This window comes from Caretta caretta, chromosome 7 (genome assembly GCF_965140235.1).
Source record: "Caretta caretta isolate rCarCar2 chromosome 7, rCarCar1.hap1, whole genome shotgun sequence".
Taxonomy (NCBI): domain Eukaryota; kingdom Metazoa; phylum Chordata; order Testudines; family Cheloniidae; genus Caretta; species Caretta caretta.
In genome coordinates this window covers 48262835-48275999 of record NC_134212.1, presented here as the reverse complement: position 1 = coordinate 48275999, position 13165 = coordinate 48262835, and the positions used below count along the sequence as shown (strand labels likewise).

Sequence of the window (13165 nt, the reverse complement as noted above, 5' to 3'; positions counted from 1 at the left end):
CTAGATGACCTCCTGAGGTCCCTTCCAACCCTGATATTCTATGATTCTATGATCACATCCTGTGGAAAGTGTGGGAACAGGAATGATTATCAGGCCCACCCTACAGTGCTGGCTATCCCCAAGAGCCATGTGCCCAGTGTACAGCAGGGTCCGGGAAGAGTGATTAACTCTGCCCCTGCGGCTACTCACTATTTTGGGGGGTCTTGTGGCTCAAGTGTGCTTGCCTGGGGTCAGCCAGTTAGTGGCAGGTGTGTGATTACTGGCTGTGTTTTAAATCACTGAATCAGGGTTCTCTGTGTTGCAAACAATACAGCTTCTGTAAAATGTTGCATTTAAACTTCACAGAGATGACCTTGGGAGCCTAGCCTCCCTCTTTGTTATCGACGGCTGACCGGCTACACAGAATTAGAAAGTGGCCAAGAAGAACTAAGGAGGACTTTGTGCATGATGTTATGATACACTCTGCCACCGAGAAACAGGAATTGAAGGAGTGGCAGGACAGCGAGACGAGGGACTGAAAGGAGAACGCGGCACGCCAGAATGAAGCCATGGAGCGGCTCTTAAAGTTATGGAGCGCCAAGCAGACATGCTCCAGGCGATACTAGCTCTTCAAACCAAGCAGCTCCGCGCCCACTCTCCCCTACAGCCACTGTTGCAAAACTCTTTCCCATGCTCCCCTCAGACACTGCCAACACACTTTTATCAACCTCCTGGCTCCAGTCTATACCCGTGGCATTCTACTCCTCCCCCATCACAGTCTAGCACTGTGGACTCCCACTACCCACTGCACTCAACACCCATCCCTCTGCAGTTTGGCCCTGCTGAAGTACAGTACCCGCTGCACTGTACTCCAAAGGAGAAGGCTGGATAGGATCCCTGGACATACACAAATCTTTAGTGATCCCGGGACCCCACCTCCTCCTGGCACCTTACCTTCCTCCATCCCCCTCTCTTCTGATGTTTTTTTTGGTTTGACTCTCTCCTTCGGTTGTTATTTTGTTGTAAAAGAACTGTGTTGGTTTGAAAGCAATCTTTATTCTATTAATAGAAAGCAAAAAGAGCCCTGCAAAACAACATACAATTATGTTAAACCCACATATTGCATCGTCTGCACCAATTACCTCCTAGCACTACAAGCACTGCACTCCCAAGCACAGCAACAAATATTAGTGGCTTTCCGCTTCAAATTGCTGCCTAGAGGCATCCCTAGTCCTTATGGCCCCGTGCTGGGCCCCTCTAATAGCCCTGGTCTCTGTCTGTTCAAACTCAGCCTCCAGGCACTGAGACTCTGCAGTCCAGCCCTGAGTGAAGCTTTCACCCTTCCCTTCCTAAATATTATGAAGCGTACAGCACGTGGCTATAAGCATAGGAATATTGTCAGCGGACAGGTCCAGCTTCCCATAGAGGCAGCGCCAGCGGGCTTTTAAAAGGCCAAAAACACCCTCAACCGTCATTCTGCACTTGCTCACCCTGTTGTTGAACTGCTCCTTGCTGCTGTCAAGTTGCCCCATGTATGGCTTCAAAAGCCACGGCATTAAGGGGTAGGTGGGGTCTCCCAGAATCACAATTGGCATTTCCACTTCCTCTACGGTGATGTTCTGGTCCGGGAAGAAAGTTCCTGCTTGCAGCTTCCTGAACAGGCCAGTGTTCCGAAAGATGCATGCGTCATGCACTTTTCCGGACCAGCCTGCATTAATGTCCATGAAACGCCCACGGTGATCCACAAGTGCCTAGAGAACCATTGAGACATACCCTTTGCGATTAATGTACTCAGTGGCTAGGTGGTCTGGTGCCAGAGTTGGAATATGCGTGCCATCTATCACCCGTCCGCAGTTGGGAAGCCCATTTCTGCAAAGCTATCCACAATGTCACACACATTGCCCAGAGTCACGGTCTTTTGGAGCAGGATGATATTAATGGCCCTGCACACTTCCATCAACACGAGTCCAACTGTCGACTTTCCCACTCCGAACTGGTTAGCAACCGATTGGTAGCAGTCTGGAGTAGCCAGCTTCAACAGTGCAATCTCCACGTGCTTCTCCAAAGACAGGGCAGCTCTCATTCTCGTGTCCTTGCACTGCAGGGCTGGGGCGAGCTCATCACACAGTCCCATGAATGTGGCTTTCCTCATCCAAAAGTTCTGCAGCCACTGCTCGTCATCCCAGATGTGCACGATGATGTGATGCCACCACTCAGTACTTGTTTCCCGAGCCCAAAAATGGCATTCCACTGTGGTCAGCACCTACGTGAATGCCACAAGCAATCTTCTGTTGTAGCTACTACACCTGGCGAGATCAATGTTGCACCCCTCTTGCCACTGTAGTTTAAGGAATAACTCCACTGCCACTTGTGATGTGTTAGTCAGAGCGAGCAGCATATTGGTCAACAGTTCGGGATCCATTCCTGCAGCCCAAAGATGCAGGGCGTTCAGTACACAAACTGTTGGAATATGTCACCAAATGCGGATGGAAGCACAGGGATTTCTGGGACGCGAAGCAATACATCACAGGGCATAGGGACAGGACCCAGAATGCCCCGCGACCCCCTACGCCTTCCCACATCTCTTAGCAGCAGAAGAGAAAGAGGTGCTCTATGGGATAGCTGCCCAGAGAGCACTGCTCCGAATACTGCTTCAAGTGCCGCAAGTGTGAACACACTATTGCACAGGCAGCTGAGTGTGAACGCACAACAGTGGTTTCCCTTCAGTGTGCTCTGAGCAGCACTCTAACTGCCAGTGCTTGTAACATTGCCAGCGCAGATGTGCCCTGAGAGTTGATCCAAAGATGGGTGGGGAAGCTGCAAATTAAACAAACTATACTTACCTGGCAGTGAGACTGAAGGTCAAATAGGGCAAACTGCCTGTTACACCAAGACACTCAAACCACATGTTTTCACCCCAAATTATCAACTATATGTTGGTTTTCCTAATAAATCAAATATACCACAGATAATCTGTTTTGTCCTGTCAATATGTTTTTCACTCTGAATTAGAAGCTGCATGTTTATCTGCTCTGTGAATCAGGTAAACTCGCTCTTTATGTATGGGTAATATCTCTTGTTCTATTGCAAGCCCTAAATCAGAGATAGGCAACCTTTGGCACGCGGCCCGTCAGGGAAATCTGCTGGCGGGCCGGGATGGTTTGTTTACGTGCAGCATCCTCAGGTTCAGCCAATCGCAGCTCCCACTGTCTGCGGTTCACCGTTCCAGGACAATGGGGGCTGCGGGAAGCGGCGGCCAGCATGTCCCTTGGCCCGCACTGTTTCCTGCAGCCCCCATTGGCCTGGAACAGCCAGTGGGAGCTGCGATCGGCCGAACCTGCAGACGGTGCAGGTAAACAAACCGTCCTGGCCCGTCAGCGGATTTCCCTGATGGGCCGCATGCCAAAGGTTGCCGATCCCTGCCCTAAATAATGTGAAATGCTCATATAAAATCGAAGACTGTATCCACCAAACGAAAAGGCTTAGAATGGATTTTGTTTGTTTCCTTGATAAGTGATTGCTGCATTCTAGCAGTGATAGGCACAAAAAGGAAGATGAAAAAATACAATCACCTAACCACAGTATAACTTGGAATTATTAAAATAAATTTCTTAAAAAGGGGGAAATTTCAATTAATAACATGGGCTAATACTGAACTTAAATCCTTGAACTGAATCGAACTAAAAAGCCTTCGATAAGAAAAGGATTGAAGAAATTTATTATACACCTGCGCCATCTATTTGATACCAACAGAAGCGGCAGAGAAACTGAAAGGGGTGAAATATGAGCGATCATATTGCAACTGGCCAATGGAAATCCAAGGATGGTCCCCTCCAATGAGCCCAGGAATTCGGGTATATAAATCTGAGGTCACCATGGGGGACCCCAGAGTTGACTGAATCCCCGCACTGCAACAGACTCCTGGACCAACCATGTGGAACGGACTCTCCCTACATCCCAGGGTTAACTAGATAAGAAGAAGTGGTGAGATTTCATGTCAAAGATTGTATTCCTCTTTTATTTATACATAAACAACTGAAGGGTACCTTGTTCAGTCTAGGCTCTCCAGTGAGACATCAAGTAACCATAGTTTAGATTTTAACTCATGCTCTATGTGTGCACTCCTTTATAAACCCAAGCAAATTGGCCTAAAAGAGATTTGGACCATAACTTCAGGTAATTGCTTTTGATATTCTAAACTTGTCCATCATCCCCAATCCATTCATATAACAGGAACCTTACAGACATGTACATTCCTACTCCTTGGAGAAATGTTAGAAGGGTGATACTTGTGCTAGGTACTAAAAAACTGATGATCCTAAGCAAATGTGATAAAAAAATCTTAGTAATTTGCATTCTGTGACAACTGCTTGCAAGGCTGTATTGGAGTGTGCAGAACATAACTGGAACATTGGTTGTGTCTACACTCGATTGGTGAACTGTTGGTTGTATACTGATGCGGTTCTTGGTGAATTAATAAATTGCTGTTTGGTTAAGAATAACCCAGTGTCCTGATTTGAGAAATACTGTTCAAGCTAAAAGTTGACCTAAGAAGAACTTAGTATTAAGTTGGTAAACTAACGCCCCCTGGACTTGATAAAAAGAGATTCTCCTATTAGATTTCATTCTAACATTGGCTATCACACACAGCAAATCCAGCTTGTAAGATTTCAGCATTAAAATCTAAAAAGCACCTCAGCAAAGTCATAACATTGACCCCTATCCACATTGACACCTGTCCCATTCCCTACAGCGCCCCCCGCTGGGAGAGGTGGGGACTGGAGTAGCTGGGAGCTCCCCCTCTGCCAGCGCTCCTGCCTCTGCCATGCAATGAGTCCAGCTGTTAAAACTAGGAACTTGCCGCGAGTTCCCAGACCTAGCAGCCAAACACCCTGTATTGATATGAACCCGAATGAACTAGGTTCTGTTCCCCTGTCTGGGATAGGTTTGCCATGCAAAAGACCATGCTCCTGCCAACAGCTGCCACAAGCGCAGGTTCCATGCATTGTATCAGAGTGGGTCAGGCAGAGGAGAGCATCAGCCCAGGCCCACCCCTACCTGTGACTATTGGAGAATGCAGGGATTGTACTCACATATTCCGTGTCTGCCTTGGAGTCGTAGTATTCAATATCCTCCTCCTGCAAAGAAAAGGTAAAAGCTCCGGTTAGTGGTATGCCCAGCCCTGGCTGGCAGGCCCACACCACCCCAAATGCTCGCAGAGGCTGTGCATTCCCCCTGCCTCCCCACTTGCCAGGCTATTGGAAACAAGGCTCAGAAGGAGGTTCCCAAGAGAAAGACAGGAGCTTTAAAACGAACCCCATGCCTGAGCCGTCGCAGTGACTATTGGACGGCTCCAGCTTCCCCTTCCTCCCTCCCCTTGCACTTTATTTCTTTCTGTTTCTAAGAGTCGGTGTTAATTGTAGCACTTGCTTCACCATCTCTGCCTCGATGATGTCGGAGTGGGGGATATGACATCATGGCCCACAACCTCTCCTCCTCCCTGACCATCACAACCTCAGTGGCATCTCAGTACATCATCACAGTGGGACTGTGATGTCACTGCTCATCACCTCTCCTGCTTGGTGACATCATGATGCATCATCACAGGGGAGGCTTGGTGACATCACAGTGCCTTGTTCAAGAAGGGGCTGTGATGTCACAGCCCCAAAGAACGTTGCTTTACTTCAAACACTAGTCAGTGGGCCACCTGCAGGAATCATTGGGAGGAATCTACAGAGTGTGTCTTGTAGGAGATCAGACTAGATCAGTGGTTCTCAAACTTTTTTGTGTGTGGACCACTTGAAAATTGCTGAGGGTCTCGGCGGATCACTTAAGCATCTTTCCAAATGTTGTTTCTACCGTTAGCTAACTATTGTAAAGCACTTTGGATAAAAGCACTATATTAAAAAAACCTTAATAATAATTAACATTGTTTGTTCTACAAATAAAAGCACACAACTCATATTTTAATATCAGTAGTCTTACCTTTCTAATGCGATGGATGTGCCCTCTCTCCCCTGCTGCAGCAGTCCCCGTGCTGGGGCTGGGAAGGAGTGGGGGTCTCTCCCTCTCTCACCCACAGCAGCAGCCCCCAAGTTGGGGCTGGGAAGGAGGGGAGTCTCTCCCCCACCACAGCACCCACAGACCAGAGGCTGGGAAGGAGAGCCGTCTCTCCCTGGCAGCCGCAGCCCTGGAGCTGGGGAAAGTCGCCTCTTTCTCTGGCCGCAGCAGCCCTGCATGTCCCAAATTCCCCCCACACCGCCTTCTCAGTCCACTGCCTCCTCCCACCTACCCCCAATTCTCCTCAAGGCCACCACCTCACCTTACATGTGCATCTTCTCCAGGGTCCAGGCACCTAATTAGTAGAGCCACGCCTGCGCAGCTCCACTAATTAGGTAGGTGGCCCTTCATTCTCTCATGTGCGACCGCCCAGGTGCGCACCTTAGAGGGAACTATCCGCGGACCACCTGAATGGAGCTCACGGACCACAGTTTGAGAACCTCGGGACTAAACGATCACAATGCTTCTCTCAATCAGAGGTGGCCGTTGTGGTGTTGGTGGAAGGCTGGAAATGCCACAAGCCCCGCCCTCCCCTTCACCCCCAGCAGCAGCAGCAGCAAACCAATAGCCGGAAGAATAAAAAGCAGCTTCACCATTCCCTTGGAGAAACCCACGTAATTCATTTGGGGTATTTAGAAACCATTTATGCAGAAAGGTCTGCTCTGATTCCTCGCCCCGTGTGCTAGGACAGGCGGCAGCTGATAAAATTCACGAAGAGAAAGGCAATTCAGAGAGCAGTAATACTGTCAAAATAGAATTCTATTTTCCATCCAAAGGGGTAATCACAGGGCAGAGGGAGACTATTCTGGATGCAGGAATACAGCAGCAGTGACAGCGCGCTCAGCGCTAACATGGCTGCCATTCAATCAGCCGCTACACAAAGACAGCTTTCTCTCCTGGAGCCGTGTCAGTGCTGATGGGATTTTATTATTATTCCTATTATTATTTAAAGGGAAAAACGATCCATGCTGAGAACAGCAGCTCAGGCAAGGAACCTGCAGGGATCTCAGTTCACTTCCCACGCCCCTTGACTGCATCGCCACAGGCCCGGCTCAGCAAACGGGCTCAGGCCAAGCTTAGGGACATGGCTCTACAGGTGTGTGGACATGGCTGAAGGGGCCTTCTCCCAAATGTGTGTTCACTGGCCTGTTGTTCTGTTCCACAGGGAAGTTGTGGGCAGGAGCCAGTGTGGGGAATGACCTCTCTGCAGTCAGTTAGGTATTTCAGGATAGAGAGGTGTGAAACCCCACAAACCAGCCATAATGCTATGAGCCTGTGCCCTCACCCGCCACCCCCTGAGTCTCAGATTGGCAGCAGGGGTTGAGCAAGCAGGAGAAACTGGTTAGAGAGAGGGATAGCAAGAAACTCTGTCCCAATGACCAGTTGCAAGGCTCTTGTGAAGAAAAGGTGGCAACTGGCACAGGGGGCTGGATGCACGGTGCCCCTTGGGTCTCTGGCAGCGTGGAGCAGCGTGAGCACCAGCAGCTGCTGCAGGGACCCAGGAGTCTGAAAATTGGAGCTCTGGGCTGGGGGAACAAGCCCTGGGAGCAGCCTGGTCCCATAAGCCAGCATTGCCATTAAGGACCAGCCAGAGCTCAAAGGGAAGGGGGCCGCCCCCGATCAGTGATGGAGGGACACTGGGCCATAGCTGACAGAGGTGACTGCTGCTGCTGATGGGGAGTGTTTGTTACTGATAATGGCATTGGTGTGATTCCTGCCTCCCCAAAGGCCGTAGGAGGGCTCTCCACCACAGGGCAAGGAGAGGGAGGCTGGGCAAGGGGAGCCTCTGATGAAGAATAGCAGCAGTGATGGACGTGTGAAAGACACCTCGTGGCCATTGCTAAGGGGCTCATGGACTGGAATGGTTCCATAAAGCTGTGGGCCAAATCCTGCCCCCTCAGGAGTGATGGGAGCCCAGAGGGTATATGGAGTCTCTGAACCACCCAGGGTAGCCATGCAGCAGCAGGACAGGATTCCTATAGAGCATGTACTAAATCCCATGGAGGAATGCATGTTGCCCCTAGCAGGCCGGCTGGCATGTGTACTCAGTTCCCAGTGACCTATGCCATGGTGCGCAGTCTACATTAGCCCAGGGCACACCAGCTGGATCTGTGCTAGCAAGATGGCCTCGGAAACATGCACATAGCCATCAGTGCTCCACTTCCCCTTGTGTCTCCCAGCAGCAAGAGCTGGGCTCCGGCTCTGGCAGTATAATACCGTAGATAGAACATAACAAACAAGACCAAAGCTATAGACCTTACTTCATTGCACGGGAAGGGGTGCAATGAATCGGGTGACAAGACCAGCACCCCAAGTTTAGTGTATGGCACGGTCAGTCCTAGGGGCTGTCTGGGTATGGACAAAGCTAAGAGTCACCCGGTGACTGTAAACAAAAAACATGGTTTTCCGTAAAGACGTTGTTTTCATCATAGCAATTTTGGTACACACAGTGGCCAAGACGTTTAAAGTGACCAGTAATTTTGGGGGGCCCAACCTGAGACATCTTAAAGAGGCCTGGTTTGCAGAGGGTGAATGCTTGGTGATTTCTGAAAACAGCTCTCTGTAAGGTGTCTCCAGTGGGTTGCCCCAAATCACGGGTCGCTTTGGAAAATGTTAGCAAATGTCGGGCATTTACAAGCTTCGCATATACTAAACAGGAGCTACTTCCTCCACTGCAGCCACCTCTAGGGTGGAACCTGGCAGCTTTCAGAAAAGGCCAACAATGCACAGCAGTTTAGGACAGGAAGTGAAAAAGGTCAAACATTCAACAGAAAGTGAAGGGGGAAGTTTAGGAAGGCAGAATGTAATGATGTGGTTTGACATCTTCAGCGATTAAAGGGGCCAAGGCTATAGGAAGGAGGAAGCAATCTGTGTAATACCCTGCCCTGTGGGATCATGCCAGGGCACTGATTCAGTGCTCATGCAGAGGGAAGAGTGAAATGTCAGCTGTGCAAACTTGTGGTCATTGAGAGACAAATCCACAGCAGTCTACAAGCCAGGTTCCCCTTGGCCCACGCTCTTAGTTCACACACCTCTCTCTTTTCAGGGTGCATTGCTGTTATGTTTTTAACTCATCCATGCATAAAAACACTGAAAAATGGTCTGTCTGCCTCTTAGGCTATGTTTGTACTGCAATCACAGGGTGTCACTGCAGCTCGTAGCTTTAATCTAGCTTGCTCAGGTCTCACAACAGCGAAGCTGTGGCAGCATGGGCTTCAGAGGGGCTGTAGAAACCCACTTGGAACCCTAAGTAATTACTTGCAGAGCTAGCCCATGCTGCCGCAGCTTCGCTGCTCCGGTACCCAGCCTAGCTCGATTAAAGCTAATTTGCGTATGTCAGCTCGAGCTGCATTCACATCCTGTAACTGCAGTACAGACATATCCTTAGGAATTAACTGCACCTACATGGCTACAAAATCTCTTCTCCCATCCCTCTCCCTCCACCCTTCCCTTCCAGTTGATAGGTAATGTTTCTCAGCTGACAACAACTCTCCTTGGCTACATCATCATCACCACCACCACCACCTCATGTCTTCCTAAGACTTCACAGCTGTCCCTATGCTACAGCCATAGCCACTTGGCTGCACACCTGAAACACGAGTCCCTTAGGACACAAACTGTCCCAGCCAGATCAGTTGCTTAGCACCTGTTACATCCCCTGGAGCTGTTTTCTTCGCACAGATGGCCAAGAGTTTGCATCTGGTGAGTTAATTCAGCTCCCCGTGTCGCTGTCAATATTACCACCTCTGTCACGCTGATCTCACTAGGAATGTACGCAAGGAGCAGAGAGCTACTAACCCTTCTTTGGAGTTATCCTTAGACAAAATCTGCTCAGCTAAAGCGCTTTCCTGTTTCTTCTCCAGATTGTTAAGACCCAAGCTGACAGCATGCTCAAGCTTAAAGAGATCCGGGCAAATTACATAGGCATAGAGTGGAAGAACAATCAATGGGGAGATGTCTGGCAGCTGGTTAGAAAGGAACACAACATGTAAGGCATAAGCTAATCTTTGACGTTCACCATCACATGTACCTTCTGTGACAGGGTCAGGCCAGATGGCTACAGGAGAGTTTTTTTTGTTTTGTTTTGTTTTTTAAGGCAGATATATTAGTCCCAGAAAAAGTAGATCCCTTTTCCCTGAGTAAGGTAACAGGGGCGGTTCCAGAACAAGACGGAACTTGCTGGAACCAATTAAGGCAGGCAGGCTAACTAAGTAGGACACCTGGAGCCAATTAAGAAGAAAGTGCTAGAATCAATTAGGACAGGCTGGCTAATCAGGGCACCTGAGCTGAAAAAGGACCTCACTTCAGTTTGTGGTGTGTGTGCGAGGAGCTGGGAGCAAGAGGCACTAGGAGCTGAGAGTAGGAAGGCGTACTGCTGGAGGACTGAGCAGTACAAGCATCATCAGACACCAGGAGAAAGGTCCTGTGGTGAGGATAAAGCAGTTGTTGGGAGGAGGCCATGAGGAAGTCGCCCAGGGAGTTGTAGCTGTCACGCAGCTGTTCCAGGAGGCACTCCAGACAGCTACAGGGCACTGCGCTGGAATCTGGAGTAGAGGGCAGACCCGGGTTCCTTCCAAACCTCCCAACCCCTGATCAGACACAGGAGGAGTTGACCTGGACTGTGGGTTCCACCAGAGGGGAAGGTCTGTGGATTGTTCCCCGACCCACATGGTGGGTCAGCAGAGACCGTGGGGATTGTTCTCCTTCCTTTTCCCTGTGCTGGCCAGTGATGAGGTTATCTGAGTAAAACAGCAGATTTGAGCCACAAAAGTGGCCAAACTGATGGCTGCCATGAATCTCTGAGGCAGCCGTGTTAGTCTGTATCCGCAAAAAGAACAGGAGTACTTGTGGCACCCTAGAGACTAACAAATTTATTTGAGCATGAGCTTTTGTGGGCTGCAGCCCACTTCATCAGATGCATAGAATGGAACATATAGTAAGAAGATATATACACACACAGAGAACATGAAAAGGTGGAGTAAGAGGCTAATTAATTGAGATGAGCTATTATCAGCAGGAGAAAAAAACTTTTGTAGTGATGATCAAGATGGCCCATTCAGACAGTTGACAAGAAGGTGTGAGGATACTTAACTTAGGGAAATAGATTCAATATGTGTAATGACCCAGCCACTCCCAGTCTCTATTCAAACCCAAGTTAATGGTGTCTAGTTTGCATATTAATTCAAGCTCAGCAGTGTGTCGTTGGAGTCTGTTTTTGAAGCTTTTCTGTTGCAAAATTGCCACCTTTAAGTCTGTTACTGAGTGGCCAAAGAGGTTGAAGTGTTCTCCTACCGGTTTTTGAATGTTATGACTCCTGATGTCAGATTTGTGTCCATTTATTATTTTGCATAAAGACTGTCCTTGGATCCCAACTTAACAGACTCATTGAGAATGAATGCTTTCTCATGGGTCACTGGCTTAGTAACACAGCCGTGGGTAGGACTCCTCTGGGGGACTATGAAGGGTTGGAATGCCCTCTCCCAATTCATGCCCCCTCCAAAAATCAGCTCCAGCTTTCTTTCCCTTCCCTTGCTTCGAACCTGCAATGGTAACAGCATTCCCTTTCCATCCCTTACCACCACCAGGTGGTACTGAATGCTCCAGAGTCAGAGCAGTGCCCTGCTTCATGGATTATTTTCCTGGTGTTTCTAAAATGAAGGATTATAGTACATTTAATTCAGTCTGAATTTTGAGGACGGACTCCTGAGTGTGAGGGTTCATTTCTTCTTATTTATGACACACTTTTCTAATTTATTCCCTTTCCAGATGTCTCAGAACCTCTCCCGGGAACCGCTCATGTGTCTTATGGAGGCGATCTGCCGAAGTCCCTGCTTTGTGTGATGCAAACATTTCCCCTCTCATAATCCTGAGCTACACTTTAATATTTCCTTGATTGTTCGGGGTGTTATAATCTCCTATTGACCGCCTCCGTGCCTTTTGTGATGTGTTAATCCCTAAGCAATTGGAAGCCGCGCAACGCAGCCTTGCCACAAGACCTGATCTAAAGAGGCTGTAAGAATTCTTGCATCAGATAGCAAACAACCCTGGGAAATGTGCAAAAGACCAGGTGCCCGCACCTCTCCTGGCATGATACAACAGGACACATAAGTGAAATTGATTGGTGGGCGTGTGCACAAACCCCCTTCCAGAAAATACATAGCTATTAGAAAAAAAGGTGAATTATTTATAGCAACAGGACTATAAGCTTTCACTAACACCCCTGGGTACCTTGGCATTTCACCAGCCAAATTAACTCTCCAGGATCCATATCTGAACACCAGCGGTGTTGCAAAAGCTGTGATGAAAGCTGTAAACAGTTTTGGTCACAATGTTCCTAATTGTACTGCTCCTAGCTTTCCTCTTGGGACGGAGGGGGCCCCTAAATCATTGCCAGGCTCTGGGCCCATTGCGGAGGTTTGTGGACCAAGGGAAGACAAGGCATGGGGCATGTATGTTTAAAGCCAGGGAGAACATGGTATGTTACGCTGTGAGTGTGCCATTACGGGCTGCAACCTAACGAGGCGTACACACAAAGAGGCAGAACTAGGGTGGAAGAGTTAGCCGTTTCCTGGCGTTGAAGGGCTTAGCCAGCTGGGAGAAAGAGCCCATTACCTCCCTCCCGCGCCCCAAGAGCTGTGACACGATTGAGGCCGTCGAGTGACAACAGGGGGTAAAGGGCTGAGCCGTGCCCTGGGAGTCATTCCTGGGGGTTTGTGACGGAGAGGACAATACACCACGCTGATGCCGCATTGCGAAGACGCTGCTGCGCAGGAAAGTCGCGAGGGCCATCAGCCTGCAACAGTCTCCCTCTCAGAGCCCCTGCCGACAGTGATTCTGAGCTCTTCCATTTAACGAGCTCTCTTCCCTCTGCCCCTTGCTGTGCTGCCTCCTCCTGCCCAGACTGCTAGCCCCACGTCGTCCCCCTCAGGCTTCCCAGCAGTCCAGTCAGGAAGTGGAGATGAAAGGCGCGCGCCCCCTCTCCCCGGGTTTAAGCTGAAGGCAGCAGACTCCTCAGGAGCCTCAGTGCTACTTTTAGCTTCTCTGCAGCACGTGATCAGTTTAGCCCCGCATGGGACTTGCCTGTCGCTGCAATGGAAGAGAATGACAAACAGCAGCCTCGCTGGCA

General features: G+C 49.4%; 1 protein-coding gene across 3 annotated transcripts in view; it reads right to left on the bottom strand.

Annotated features, from left to right (window-relative positions):
- Nucleotides 1–13165, bottom strand: part of CACNA2D2 (calcium voltage-gated channel auxiliary subunit alpha2delta 2) — a 599591-nt gene that overhangs the window by 180872 nt on the left and 405554 nt on the right. For all 3 annotated transcript variants that reach the window (XM_048856900.2, XM_048856901.2, XM_075130629.1), the window contains exon 5: nt 5073–5117. In XM_048856900.2, the coding sequence (XP_048712857.2) occupies nt 5073–5117 (45 nt within the window). The remainder of the gene's footprint in view (nt 1–5072; nt 5118–13165) is intronic.